At 39.2% G+C, this 15,332-nt stretch overlaps 1 protein-coding gene across 3 annotated transcripts in view; it reads left to right on the plus strand.

The window, feature by feature from the left end:
• REPS2 (RALBP1 associated Eps domain containing 2) overlaps positions 1-15,332 on the plus strand; it is a 236,160-nt gene that overhangs the window by 160,278 nt on the left and 60,550 nt on the right. For all 3 annotated transcript variants that reach the window (XM_057538983.1, XM_057538984.1, XM_057538985.1), the window contains one exon: positions 11,938-11,999. In XM_057538983.1, the coding sequence (XP_057394966.1) occupies positions 11,938-11,999 (62 nt within the window). The remainder of the gene's footprint in view (positions 1-11,937; positions 12,000-15,332) is intronic.

Raw genomic sequence — 15,332 nt, forward strand, 5'->3', positions numbered from 1 at the left:
TTAAGCTTTTCCTCTTCTGCTGTCATGTTTTTAATTTCCAAGTGCTCTTTTTAATTTTTTGAATATTCTATTTTCAGTAACATCCCATTATTTCATCTTTGCAAATAACATTTTTTATCTCTTATTGAGGCTTCCCCTGTTGACTGTATTAAAAATTTCATCCCTCACTCCTACCCTATTATCTGTCTTATCAATGAAATATAAGCTTCATGAGGATAAGACTTTTTTTCCTGTTTATTTTTTTCCCACTGATATTTTCCCAACACCTTAAACAGTGCCTGGGACATAGTAAATGTCTGAATATTTCTGGATTAAACCGAATAATCATTCTGATGATATTAATAACATTAAAATTTTTTCTCCTTGTATAGATCTAATCTGTTTCTTTGAGGCCAGTTGTTTTCTATTTTTATTGCTCTGTCTTAGGTTAGAAAATTTTCTGCAGATATCTGGCGATAGTTCATCACCTGCTTATATTTAAGAATGAGGGCTAAAAAGCTGATTGGAATTCATGAGTAAATGGATGGGACTTGCCATGTGTGGGCTTCATGGTAGAATGATCTGGCTGGACCATCTTCTTGGAGATGTCTTGATGTTGATATCTAGATCTTCCATCTTGGCTGGTCCAATTGCCTGGAGCACAGTCTTCTAGTCTCTGGGTAAAATAGTCTGGGAGCAGATAGGGAGAGGGCTGGAAGTGTCTCAGCGTCCAGAGTCCTACATTTACTGTTTTCAGTGTGGCCCCTGTGCCTTCATCTGGGCCTTGTGTCCTCCCTGGAGAAGAAAATATTTCTAGCATTTTTCTGGAGTGGAAGAAAGGCTGAAACTGTGCAGAATGTGTGAGAAAAATCTCAGAATCTAACTGCTCCTAAACTCCTTCAATCAGCTTTTTAAAAATGTAGGAATGGAACATAATAGTATAGTTCTTTCTTATGTTAGTTCAAACAAATATTTGTTGGTCATTTACTATATTCTGAGTTATCCAGGTGAATTAGAGGCAGAAGGGACCACAGGAGCAGGGATCCTGAAGTCCAAAACAGCATGAGGTGTAGCTGGAACCAGAACTTCAGGGGTCTTGCCGAGGTACGCCCTTCTCCTGAAGGATGGGAAATAGGATCCCCTATCAGTTAACTTTCTTTACTTTTCATTACTTTCCTCATTTTACCCCTACTTCTTGAAGAGTTTGGTGTCACCAGTTCTTGAGAACTGGGGGCTTCTCTGGTCCAAACTGGTTACTCTCTGCCTTCTCTACTGCTCATTCAGCTATCAGTCACTCATCCTTTTTCCCAATTCCAAATTTAAACAATTTAAACAAGAAAATTTTAACAGTTCTCATCACTGTTCTGTTGATGAGGTAAGAGTGAGATTAGTTGCAAACATTCAAACTACTATCTTTATTCAAAAGTCATACTTATAGGACATTTAACAAAATATCAGGACAGCAGAAATTAGGAATCCTACACATTATCAAACCAAGATTTTAGTTTAAAGTGGTCCCAGGTCGATAGTGCCTTTAGGTTTCTGGCAGAAGTAATAGAAGAGGAACCCACTTCCCTCTTAGGCCCCGAAGTATTCCTGTAGGTAACATTTAGAATTAAAGGTTGCATTCAAAGTTAAAGGTTGCCAAGCACTCTAGGAAGCGGAACACAATGGCAGAGAGCCCACAGAAGCAACAAAACAGTAGGAAATACAGACCCCTCAGATTTTGGAATTATCAGACACAGATTGTTAGCTAATGTGTTTAGTATATTGAAAGAAAAGGAGATGAAGAAAATGAGTAAGTAGCCAATCAATTATAAAAATGGAAAAGCCATTTTGAAAAAAGACCAAATAGAACTCCTAGAAATGAAAAATTTAGTAATTGAAATAAAATGAAAGACTGGCTTAACAGGACATTAAGTATAGTTGAAGAGGGAACTGGTTAATTGGACAGCAGATAATAGAAAATTATCCAGGATACCTCATGGTTAGACAAAGAGCTTCAGAAGGAGAGGTGAGAGAAAATGGTGGAAAGACTATTTGAAGAATCACTTACAGTTTCCCAAAGTTAATGGGATGCCACATGGTTCAGAAATTCCAACAACACTTAGCAGCTTATGAAAGAAAAAGAAGGTGAGGAAGTACACATGCAGATGCAAGGTAAGATTGGTATTGCAGGGTACCAAAAACAAAGAGTAGATCTTAAAAGCAACCAGAGAGAAGACAGACCACCTACCAAAAAACAATGATTCTATTGACATCTGACTTCTCAACAGCAATAATGGAAGCCAGAAGACAGTGAAATGTTATTTTCAATGTGCTGGGAGAAATATAGCTATCAGTCTAGAATTCTGTACTCAGTGAAATCATCTTTCAAGAATGAGGGCAAAATAAAGAGTTTTTAGTTAAAATGACTAAGCTTGCTACTAATAGGCGCTCAATAAAGGAAATTCTAAAGGATGAACTTCAGACAGAAGGTATTATCATAAAAGAAATTGTAATGGAAATCAGGAAAATTTAAAAACTGAATGGTGTCACATATCAAAACCTATGGGAGTATATTAAAGAGATACTTGGAAGAAAGTTTATAACCCTAAATGTTCACATTAGAAAAGAAGAAAAGCTGGAAGTTAATGAGCCAAGCAACCAATTTAAGCTAGAAAAAGAACAATAGGATAAGCCCAAAGAAAGTAAATGGAAGGAGATGAGCAGACATGAATTGAACAGAAGACAAGCATATAATTTAGAGGCTCAAAAAAGTTAAAAGTTGGCTTTTTGAAAAGAGTACTAAAACTTGACAAATGTCAGGTGAGATTGATGAAGGAAAACTAGAGTGATGACACAAATGGTATTAGGAATGGAAAAAGAAAATTACATATGCAGAGATTAAGATGATAAGGGGGGTTTGAACACCTTTATGGCAGTAAATATGAAAATTTATTAGGCAAAATGAATAAATGTCTAGAAAAATATCATTTATCAAAACTGACTTAAGAATTAGAAAGTATGAATAATCCTATAACAGTTAAAGAAGTGAAATCATTAAAAATCTCGTTTCAAAGAAAACTGAGGCCCAGATGGTTCTGCTGTCATGTTTTACCTCACATTCAACAACAACAACAACAACAACAACAATATTCGATCTCGTACAACCTATTCCAGAGCATAGACAGGGGGAACACTCTCCAGCCGAATCAAGCGTATCAGAGGACCATATGAGAAAGGAAACTGACTTGTCAGTCGAACTCATGAATATAGTTGCAAAAATGCTAAACAAAGTATTAGCCAACTAAATCTAGCAGATAGAAAAATCTGACCAAGTTGGGATTATCCTAGGTCTGCAAGAGTGTTTTAATATTAAGAAATTCATAGTGTAATTTACCATATTAATAAATCATAAGGAAAAAAATCATACCATCACCTCAACAGATGGAGATGTGGCTTTGGTTAAAATTTGACAATGAATTATCATGAAAAAAGTCTCAAAATAAATGGGAATTTTTGTAATCCATTAAGGGGTATCTACAACAAACCTACAGCAAATGCCATACTTAATGGTGAAATAGTGAAAGCCTTAGCTTTGAGATCAAGAGAAGATAAGAATGCTCATGTCACCATTATTTGACTCTATAGTAGGTGTTGTAGCCAGGTAAGGAAGAAATAGATAAAGGTACTGAAAAGAGGAAAGAAAACTGCTGTTAATATTTATGATGTAATTTTATCCAAAAGTATATTCACAACATACCCTTACATCATCTTTTACAAAAATAGCGCATTTGTTTTGAAAAATTAAATAATAGTAAAAATGAAATTAATCAGACATGAATCTGGAGGCAGGTTCTGTTTCTAGTAACTTGCAGGGCTGTCAGCAGGGACAGTGAGTCACGGAGCTCACCTGGTTTGTTTCCTGTCTCTCAGGGATCACTGTCTTTTGTTGCCTGATTTTCTGGTGTCTAAAGAACTGTTTCTTTTATATAAAAAACATCTATATGTTTGTTTCTGGCTGTTAAAAAGGGGAGGGTGAATGTGGCCTGTGTTACTCCATCTTGGCTGGAATCAGAAGTCATTTAATTAAATGGCTTATTGCTTCTTAGTCCTCTTTTGTTAATGAAGGGTTGTTTTAACATACACTTCGTTATGGTGCAAGACCTCTCCTTTAAAAGCAAGCATAGATTTTGTGTTTTGTTGGGTTTTTCATTTTATTTTTAAAGTAACTCGTAATTTAAAGGCCCAATCCATGAGGACCTATAGAGTGGGGGCCCTGAGGTGGATAATTCCTGAGGCTTTTGTCATTCTCTGTTGCTACATGCTTTGTTACCGAAGGCTGTTCAAGGTCTCACCATCTCTGGAGTTTTGACTCACTGATGTGTTTCATAAATGTTAATGAAAGACAGATTGAGAGGAATCACTGATGGGTCCACATGGTTGTACCACATCCATGCACTGGCTCAGGAGGAAAATCTCTATGAAATTACTGAGTTACCTTTGTGGAAAGCCCCAAACTCCACCTTCTAGCTTGTCTGATCTAGCTGGGTCAAATCAAAAGTGATATACAAAAACCTTTATGTTCTTGGCACATTGCTATGATTTATTTTATTTTATTTTTTTGTTATCTGAATAATTATTTTCTTAACATCTTTACTGGAGAATAATTGCTTTACAATGCTGTGTTAGTTTCTGCTGTATAACAATCATATCCCCTCCCTCTTGCATCTCCCTCCCACCCTCCCTATCCCACCCCTCTAGGTGGTCACAAAGCACTGAGCTGATCTCCCTGTGCTATGCAGCTGCTTCCCACTAGCTATCTATTTTACATTTGGTAGTGTGTATATGTCCATGCCACTCTCTCACTTCATCCCAGCTTACCCTTCCCCCTCCCTGTGTCCTCATGTCCATTCTCTATGTCTGCATCTTTATTCCTGTCCTGCCCCTAGGTTCTTCAGAACCATTTTTTTTTAGATTCCATATATATGTGTTAGCATATGGTATTTGTTTTTCTCTTTCTGACTTACTTCACTCTGTATGACAGAGTCTAGGTCCATCCACCTCACTACAAATAACTCAATTTCGTTTCTTTTTATGGCTGAGTAATATTCCATTGTATATATGTGCCACATCTTCTTTATCCATTCATCTGTCGATGGACACTTAGGTTGCATCCATGTCCTGGCTATTGTAAATAGAGCTGCAATGGACATTTTGGTACATGACTCTTTTTGAATTATGGCTTTCTCAGGGTATATGCCCAGTAGTGGGATTGCTGGATCATATGGTAGTTCTATTTTTAGGTTTTTTTGTTTGTTTGTTTTGTTTTTTAATTAATTAATTTATTTTTGGCTGCATGGGGTCTTCGTTGCTGCACGTGGGCTTTCTCTAGTTGCAGTGAGCGGAGGCTACTCTTAGTTGTGGTGCACGGGCTTCTCAATGCGGTAGCTTCTCTTGTTGCGGAGCACGGGCTCTAGGTGCATGGCCTTCAGTACTTGTGGTGCACGGGCTCAGTAGTTGTGGCTCATGGGCTCTAGAGCACAGGCTCAGTAGTTGTGGCGCATGGGCTTAGTTGCTCCCCGGCATGTGGGATCTTCCTGACCAGGGCTTGAACGTGTGTCCCCTGCATTGGCACGCAGATTCTTAACCACTGTGCCACCAGGGAAGTCCCTTATTTTTAGTTTTTTAAGGAATCTCCATACTGTTCTCCATAGTGGCTGTATCAATTTACATTCCCACCAACAGTGCAAGAGGGTTCCCTTTTCTCCACACCCTCTCCAGCATTTATTGTTTGTAGATTTTTTGATGATGGCCATTCTGACTGGTGTGAGGTGATACCTCATTGTTGCTTTGATTTGCATTTCTCTAATGATTAGTGATGTTGAGTATCCCTTCATGTGTTTGTTGGCAATCTGTATATCTTCTTTGGGGAAATGTCTATTTAGGTCTTCTGCCCATTTTTGGATTGGGTTGTTTGTTTTTTTTGATATTGAGCTGCATGAGCTGCTTGTATATTTTGGAGATTAATCCTTTGTCAGTTGCTTCGTTTGCAAATACTTTCTCCCATCCTGAGGGTTGTCTTTTCGTCTTGATTATGGTTTCCTTTGCTGTGCAAAAGCTTTTAAGTTTCATTAGGCCCCATTGTTTATTTTTGTTTTTATTTCTGTTTCTCTAGGGGGTGGGTCAAAAAGGATCATGCTGTGATTTATGTCATAGAGTGTTCTGCCTATGTTTTCCTCTAAGAGTTTTATAGTGTCTGGCCTTACATTTAGGTCTTTAATCCATTTTGAGTTTATTTTTGTATACGGTGTTAGGTAGTGTTCTAATTTCTTTCTTTTACATGTAGCTGTCCAGTTTTCCCAGCACCACCTATTGAAGAGGCTGTCTTTTCTCCATTGTATATTCTTGCCTCCTTTATCAAAGATAAGGTGACCATATGTGCGTGGGTTTATCTCTGGGTTTTCTGTCCTGTTCCATTGATCTATATTTCTGTTTTTGTATCAGTACCATACTGTCTTGATTACTGTAGCTTTGTCGTATAGTCTGAAGTCAGGGAGCCTGATTCCTCCAGCTCTGTTTTTCTTTCTCAAGATTGCTTTGGCTATTCGGGGTCTTTTGTGTTTCCATACAAATTGTGAAATTTTTTGTTCTAGTTCTGTGAAGAATGCCATTGGTAGTTTGATAGGGATTGCATTGAATCTGTAGATTGTTTTGGGTAATATAGTCATTTTCTCAATGTTGATTCTTCCAGTCCAAGAACATGGTATGTCTCTCCATCTGTTTGTATCGTCTTTAATGTCTTTCATCGCTGTCTTATACTTTTCTGCATACAGGTCTTTTGTCTCCTTAGGTAGGTTTATTCCTAGATTTTTTTATCCTTTTTGTTGCAGTGGTAAAGGGGACTGTTTCCTTAATTTCTCTTTCAGATTTTTCATCATTAGTGTATAGGAATGAAAGAGATTTCTGTGCATTCATTTTGTATCCTGCTACATTACCAAATTCATTGATTAGCTCTAGTAGTTTTCTGTTAGCATCTTTAGGATTCGCTATGTATAAGTATCATGTCATATGCAGACAGTGACAGTTTTACTTCCTCTCTGATTTGGATTCCTTTTATTTCTTTTTCTTCTCTGATTGCTGTGGCTAAAACTTCCGAAACTACGTTGAATAATAGTGGTGACAGTGGGCAACCTTGTCTTGTTCCTGATCTTAGTGGAAATGGTTTCAGTTTCTCCCCATTGAGAATGATGTTGGCTGTGGGTTTGTCATATTGGCCTTTATTATGTTGTGGTAAGTTCCCTCTATGTCTACTTTCTGGAACATTTTAATCATAAATGGGTGTTGAATTTTGTCAAAAATTTTTTCTGAGTCTACTGAGATGATCATATGGTTTTATCCTTCAATTTGTTAATATGGTGTATCATTGATTGATTTGCGTATATTGAAGAGTCCTTGCATTCCTGGGATAAACCCCACTTGATCATGGTGTATGATCCTTTTAATGTGCTGTTGGATTCTGTTTGCTAGTATTTTGTTGAGGATTTTTGCATCTATGTTCATCAGTGATATTGGCCTGTAGTCTTCTTTCTTTGTGACATCTTTGGTTTTGGTATCAGGGTGATGGTGGCCTCATAGTATGAGTTTGGGAGTGTCCCTCCCTCTGCTATATTTTGGAAGAGTTTGAGAAGGATAGGTGTGAGCTCTTCTCTAAATGTTTGATAGAATTCGCCTGTGAAGCCATCTGAGCCTGGGCTTTTGTTTGCTGGAAGATTTTTAATCACAGTTTCAACTTCAGTGACTGTGATTAGTCTTTTTTTTTTCTCTTTCTTGCTGGTTCAGTCTTGGAAGATTGTGCTTTTCTAAGAACTTGTCCATTTCTTCCTCGTTGTCCTTTTTATTGGCATATTGTTGCTTGTAGTAATCTCTCATGATCCTTTGTATTTTTGCAGTGTCAGTTGTTACTTCTCCTTTTTCATTTCTAACTCTGTTGATTTGAGTCTTCTCCCTTTTTGTCTTGATGAGTCTGGCTAATGGTTTATGAATTTTGTTTATCTTCTCAGAGAACCAGCTTTTAGTTTTATTGATCTTTGCCATTGTTTTCTTCATTTCTTTTTCATTTATTTCTGATCTGATTTTTATGATTTCTTTCCTTCTGCTAACTTTGGGGTTTTTTCTTCTTTCTCTAGTTGCTTTAGGTGTAAGGTTAGGTTGTTTATTTGAGATGTTTCTTGTTTCTTGAGGTAGGATTGTATTGCTCAAAACTTCCCTCTTAGAACTGCTTTTGTTGTATCCCATAGGTTTTGGGTCGTCATGTTATCATTGTCATTTGTTTCTAGGTTTTTTTGATTTCCTCTTTGATTTCTTCAGTGATCTCTTGGTTATTTAGTAGTGTATTGTTTAGCCTCCATGTGTTTGTGTTTTTACAGATTTTTTCCTGTAATTGATATCTAGTCTCATAGCGTTGTGGTCAGAAAAGATACTTGATAGGATTTCAATTTTCTTAAATTTACCAAGGCTTGATTTGTGACCCAAGATATGATCTGTCCTGGAGAATGTTCCATGAGCAGTGGAGAAGAAAGTGTATTTCGTTGTTTTTGGATGGAATGTCCTATAAATATCAATTAAATCTCTCTGATCTATTGTGTCATTTAAAGCTTGTGTCTCCTTATTTATTTTCATTTTGGATGATCTGTCCATTGGTGAAAGTGGGGTGTTAAAGTCCCCTACTATGATTGTGTTACTGTCGATTTCCCCTTTTATGGCTGTTAGCATTTGCCTTGTGTATTGAGGTGCTCCTATGTTGGGTGCATGAATATTTACAATTGTTATATCTTCTTCTTGGATTGGTCCCTTGATCATTATGTAGTGTCCTTCTTTGTCTCTTGTAATAGTCTTTATTTTAAAGTCTGTTTTGTCTGATATGAGTATGGCTACTCCAGCTTTCTTTTGATTTCCATTTGCATGGAATATCTTTTTCCATACCCTCACTTTTAGTCTGTATGTGTCTCTAGGTCTGAAGTGGGTCTCTTGTAGACCGCATATATACAGGTCTTGTTTTTGTATCCATTCAACCAGTCTATGTCTTTTGGTTGGAGCATTGAATCCGTTTACATTTAAGGTAATTTTTGATATGTATGTTTCTGTTACGATTTTCTTAATTGTTTTGGGTTTGTAATTGTAGGTCTTTTCCTGTAGGTTGTGTTTCCTGCCTAGAGAAGTTCCTTTAGCATTTGTTGTAAAGCTGGTTTGTTGGTGCTGAATTCTCTTAGCTTTTGCTTGTCTGTAAAGGTTTTAATGTCTCCGTGGAATCTGAATGAGAACCTTGCTGGGTAGAGTAATCTTGGTTGTAGGTTTTTCCCTTTCATCACTTTAAATATGTCCTGCCACTCCCTCCTGGCTTGCAGAGTTTCTGATGAAAGATCAGCTGTTAACCTTAAGGGGATTCCCTTGTATTTTATTTGTTGTTTTTCCCTTGCTGCTTTTAATGTTTTTTCTTTGTAGTTAATTTAAAAAAATCTATTTATTTATTTATTTTTGGCTCTGTTGGGTCCTCGTTGCTGTGTGTGGGCTTCCTCTAGTTGTGGTGTGCAGGGGCTACTCTTCTTTGCGGTGTGTGGGTTTCTCATTGTCGTGGCTTCTCTTTTTGCAGAGCATGGGCTCTAGGCACACAGTCTTCAGTAGTTGTGCATGGGCTTACTTGCTCCACGGCATGTGGGATCTTCCTGGGCCAGGGCTCGAACCCGTGTTCCTTGCATTGGCAGGCAGATTCTTAACCACTGCGCCACCCGGGGAGCCCATTTATTTAATTTTTGATAGTTTGATTAATATGTGTCTTGGTGTGTTTCTCCTTAGATTTATCCTGTATGGGACTCTCTGTGCTTCCTGGGTTTGATTGGCCATTTCCTTTCCCATATTAGGGAAGTTTTCAACTATAATCTCTTCAAATATTTTCTCAGTCCCTTCCTTTTTCTGTTCGTCTTCTGGGACCCCTATAATTCGAATGTTGGTGCGTTGAATATTGTCCCAGAGGTCTCTGAGACTGTCCTCAATTCTTTTCATTCTTTTTTCTTTATTCTGCTCTGTGGTGGTTTTTTCCACTATTTTATCTTCTAGGTCACTTCTCCGTTCTTCTGCCTCAGTTATTCTGCTATTGATTCCTTCTAGAGAATTTTTAATTTCATTTATTGTGTTGTTCATCATTGTTTGTTTGCTCTTTAGTTCTTCTAGTTCCTTGTTAAATGTTTCTTGTATTTTCTCCATTCTATTTCCAAGATTTTGGATCATCTTTACTCTCATTACTCTGAATTCTTTTTCAGGTAGACTGCCTATTTCCTCTTCATTTGTTTGGTCTGGAGGTTTTTTACTTTGCTCCTTCATCTGCTGTGTGTTTCTCTGTCTTCTCATTTTGCTTAACTTACTGTGTTTGGGGTCTCCTTTTTGTAGGCTGCAGGTTCGTAGTTCCTGTTGTTTTTGGTGTCTGCCCTCAGTGGGTGAGGTTGGTTCAGTGGGTTGTGTAGGCTTCCTGGTGGAGGGGACTGGTGCCTGTGTTCTGGTGGATGAGGCTGGATCTTGTCTTTCTGGTGGGCAGGGCCATGTCCGGTGGTGTGTTTTGGGTGTCAGTGACCTTAGTATGATTTTAGGCAGCCTCTCTGCTAATGGGTGGGGTTGTGTTTTTGTCTTGCTAGTTGTTTGGCATGGGGCGTCCAGCACTGGAGCTTGCTGGCCATTGGGTGGAGCTGGGTCTTAGCGTTGAGACGAAGATCTCTGGGAGAGCTCTTGCTGATTGATATTACGTGGTGCTGGGAGGTCTGGTGGACCAGTGTCCTGGACTCGGCTCTCCTACCTCGGAGCCTCAAGCCTCACACCAGGCTGGAGCACCAAGACCATGTCAGCCACATAGTGGATGGTTTAAGGAGCCCTGCCTGGGCACCTAGAGTGTAGTGGGTGCGCTGTGAACCGCAGCCCAAGATCTACGTGGCCAGTGGAATCGCAATCCGCCAAGGAAACGCAGAGCTGAGCTCCTATCCTGGCAGCAGGAGAAAGGGTATGATTTATTTTTAAGGCATAGAAAGTTGTCCAAATATTAGCCCACATATTACAGATTTGGAAATAAACTGCATATAGTTATATAGAGCACGGTGTGCTTTTCTAAGGAGTTTGTAAAGCATGTGGTTTAACTTGGCCAGTGTGTGATGATAAACTTATTTCTTGCGTTGTGATCATGAGCCTTATTTATAATTCGATAGCAGATGTTTGTTTTCATTGTTAAGTTACAACTCAGACGTTCTTGGCTTAACTCCAGCTCTCTCTGTATCTCACAAAATTTTTTTTAAAAGTTAGAATGAAACTTTCTTTCAGAAGATGCTTCAAATGGGGCCAGATTATTTTAGAAACAGATTTAATTATTCCTGATAATAAGGATCAGTGGGAGAAAAGGAAATTGAGATCTTTGAAGAATCCCCAAATATCATTTTAGTCCATCATTTTCAGCCTCTCCTACTGCTATCAGACCCACTCACTTACAGGGCAGCAGCACTGCCTTGTTGGGATTCTGGATTTCTGGCTCCCAACTCAAGCTAATGAGCAGTGTAATGGCTGAGAGCTTGGGAGAAATAGGAGAGGAGCCAAAGGGCCTAGAGTATTTGAAACTAAATAATTAACATCAGATTAATTGGGGATTGACTGTCCTTCCCGTGCTGCGTTCCAGTCTTTTGATCAAAGGGTGTCATTTCCTTACTGTTTTACACTGTCTTAATCACAACAGCCTATATAAATATTTGGATTTTGGATAGGAGGAAAATGAAAAAGGGATTGGAAATAGCATGTGCTCTTTTTTTTAAGAAAAAAGAAAGCCCTCAGATAGATTTTAAAAAGTTAAACATGTTAAATGCGATAGCTCTTCCCAGTTAACAAGTGGAAGAGTGCTGTGTGTTGTTTTCTGTGGTCCTTAACTGTGTGTATTTTTCTTTTCAGCTTCTAAGTCAGGATTGTTACCTCCACCACCTGCGCTTCCTCCGAGACCTTGTCCATTGCAGGTAGGAGACGATGTTGATTTCTGTGAACTGTCTGTCAGTAGGCAGTTGTCCTCCCACTGTGGTTCCTTTGCGAGGGTTGATCACCACAGAACTGGCAGGTCAGGTTCCCAAGATGATGTCTGGACTGGACTGGGAGAGCAGAGCGGGGTTGAGTTTCTTCCTATCCAGCCAGCCCCCAGCCTCATGTGGAAAAGGGACAGTTTCCTCAATAAGCAACCAAGCAAATGTGTGAAACAGTTCAGTCTTGGCTGTAGAGGGTTGCATGTGGTTTTCATTACAGAGAGAGGAGCAGAAGGGGTGCCTCTCCGATTGGCGCTGGGGAACGTGGCTTTTCTGTGCAGTATGTGCAGTCTGAGTGCCTGTATTTTCCTCAGTGTTTTAGGAGCTGTGTTAATTCTGCATAAACTAAAAATAAATGGTCATCAGCATGGAGTTAGTGCGCCCACAGTGCTTTTTTTAGGATGGTATTTTCCTTTGGGACAAAAAGCTGAATCAGCAGCGTTGGGAGACTGTATCACCCGAATCTGTTTCACCTGTGAATGAATTCCGCCTTACTGACATGTGCTACTATGGCCTTATACATGAACACTCTTTGTAGAGTTGAAAATGAGAAGCAAACAGCAAATCCGTGGAGTGTGGTAAAGAGTGCTACAGATCCTTCCTTTCATTAATTGCCGCTGAAGAAACTATCTTTAAAGACCCTCTCTGACTTTGGGCAGGAAATGTTGAGAAATTTCTCTATAAACAGACCCAGTTTCTACCTCATTGCTCTGGGTAGTTCAGAGCATACGTTTCCATATGGTGCATCTCAGGACTCGCTGAGTCACTGCAACCACTTTAAACGTTGGCTTGTCCTTCTTTTAGAGGATTAGATGGTCTTTAGTGTCCCCTCAACCTCGAGATGCAAATACCATGAGACATGGGCTTCCTCCTTCAGTTTGAAGGGTAATTAAAAGCCCTCTTCTTCCTGACCCACATATAAATAAGTGAGAACCGTTTTTTCAGTATTCCAGCGTTAGCTTTACGAGAGATTAGTTAACTAGTCAACAAGTGTTTATTGAGTCCCTGCTATTTACTACTGCCAAGCTTTAGTTCCATCCTTGCCCTTCCTTGGCTGTGATTTCTACTCATTTAAATTATTAGCTGTGTTTACTGAGCATCTATAATAGAGCACGCATTTGTGCTAAGTGCTTTCAATGCATTATTTAATCTTCACAAAAACCCTTTGAAGTAGGTATAAATATTAACCTTAAAAAAAGACCCCAAAAAAACAGATGAGGAAGTTGAAGCATACAGGGGTTAAGCAAGTTACCCAAGGTGGCACAGCTAGTAAACAGTAGAGCCAAGGTCCATCTCCTGAAGGTTCCTCCCCCTTCCCATTGTTGGAGTCAAAGTATCCGTGTGTACAGGAAGACAGGGCTCCATTGCACTGGCAATTGAGGCTTTCACCACGTCCCCCAGGAGGGCCTAGATGAGCTGATGCTCCTGATTTGCACCAACAGCAAGCCTGTCACAACATTAGTGGGCATTCCGGAGGTGCTTATCTACGAGCTGCTGGTTTCAGACCAGGACTTGGGAGCCACCTGGATGAATACTTGGAAGACTTGTCTGAAAGGGCTTTTGTGACCAACCTCCTTATGTTTCTCCTGCTGCACAAGTGACAGTAGTTAGTTCCTGGTTGTGAACCGTGCTGCCGCTATCAGCCGTCCTCATCTGAGCTGCTCTAGGTGGGCTTCCTGCCTGCTCTGGGGCTTGGTGACTGAGGAGCTGATGGGGGCCTGGGAATTCTGAAGTCACTGTTAACGAAAGAGACTGCTTTTTTGTCTATCAGATTTCCCATCACAGTGTAAACAGTGAGCCTAGCGCTTAGCCCAAGCCTCCAGCTCAGCTGCCTAACTATGGAGTTTTCAGACTATAGAAACAGGTGTGTACGAAAAGCAGGCAGAAGAGCCCTCCACCCCTTCGCTCCCCTACACTCTCCCCCTCGCCCACTGTACATGGGACACACACGGTCAACAGAGGAAGTCCTGGCTGATCCACACACGGTGGTGGTTAGTCTTTGTGCCATGTCAAATTCCTACTGTTGGCCCCAGGAGAACGTCACCTAACCACCTGTATGGGGCACCTATATGTTTCAGTCTTTCCCAAACTACCTGTGATGAAGCATTCTCCTGGGAGATATTAATAGGGCTGTATGGTAAGACAGATTTGCTGCCTCTGTACCTGCTCTGGGAGATTTGCAGTGCACGCCAGCTCATTAAGGGCTTTGAAGTCCTACAGTAAAGCAACCTGGTCAATTTTGTTAAAGCTGGCAGTTTTCTAGCTTGTGACCATTCATCCCTTTATTTATAAAATACTGTTAATATCCTGAGGGCGTAGCAGTTAGGACACATGATTATACACCAGCCTTAAGGTATTGGTAAGAACATTTCCAAATATCTTTAATCTGTCACCTCATCTGTATATTATGTGATTAAAGTTAAATTTTTATATCTTATGCCAATAGGCTTCCCTACAAGAGATGAAAATGAAAAAGAAAGTTTACCACACATTAGCTTGGGATTTCAAATTGTTGTGTTTTCAGTTTGTTGTGTTTTCTTTGTTGCTTCCTCATGAGAGAGGAAGAAGGAACAGAAAAGCAACAAATTTTATTATAGAGAACTTAAATACTCTGAGTTATTCTTTTGCTATGTTAAAATTTTTTTGACTGTTCCTTAGTATATATGGACAATCAAGGTGACTTTGGAAAAATATATATATATACTTAACTACAGAGACTTCTTTTGTAGGGCTTAAACTGTAGTACTTAGGGGAGAAGCCAGGAAGCCTGGTATAATTAAAATCATTGTATTTATTAGTAGCTTTGAGAAGAGATTAAGATAAAAAGTTTTTGGATTTAACATTTTCATATTATATAACTTGATAAACGGGCAAGACTAGATTATAATAAAGAAAACATTTTATTCCCCCAAGAGGAACACTATTTTAAAAACTATGTGGCCAATCAGTAATGCACTATCAGTTTTTAAGTATGTAAGAGAGTTTGTACATTTGCAGATACGTGCACAAAGATATATATATATATATATATGTTTATATATATATAGATAGATAGATAGATACATACATACATACATACACCAGAAGTCTGTCTCTACTTTTATCAGGTGAGAGATGAGGTTTAGGTTTTCAGCATAAAATGCAGCCTCACTGGCCCTTACTTAGACCAGACACCACCATGATATGAACATCTGGATTAAGTTATACAAATGGGGCCCTGGAGTTAGGAAAAGGAATAAATTCAAAGAAACTGATCTTATTTTTCGTGCTATA

This window comes from Balaenoptera acutorostrata, chromosome X, assembly GCF_949987535.1.
Source record: "Balaenoptera acutorostrata chromosome X, mBalAcu1.1, whole genome shotgun sequence".
Taxonomy (NCBI): domain Eukaryota; kingdom Metazoa; phylum Chordata; class Mammalia; order Artiodactyla; family Balaenopteridae; genus Balaenoptera; species Balaenoptera acutorostrata.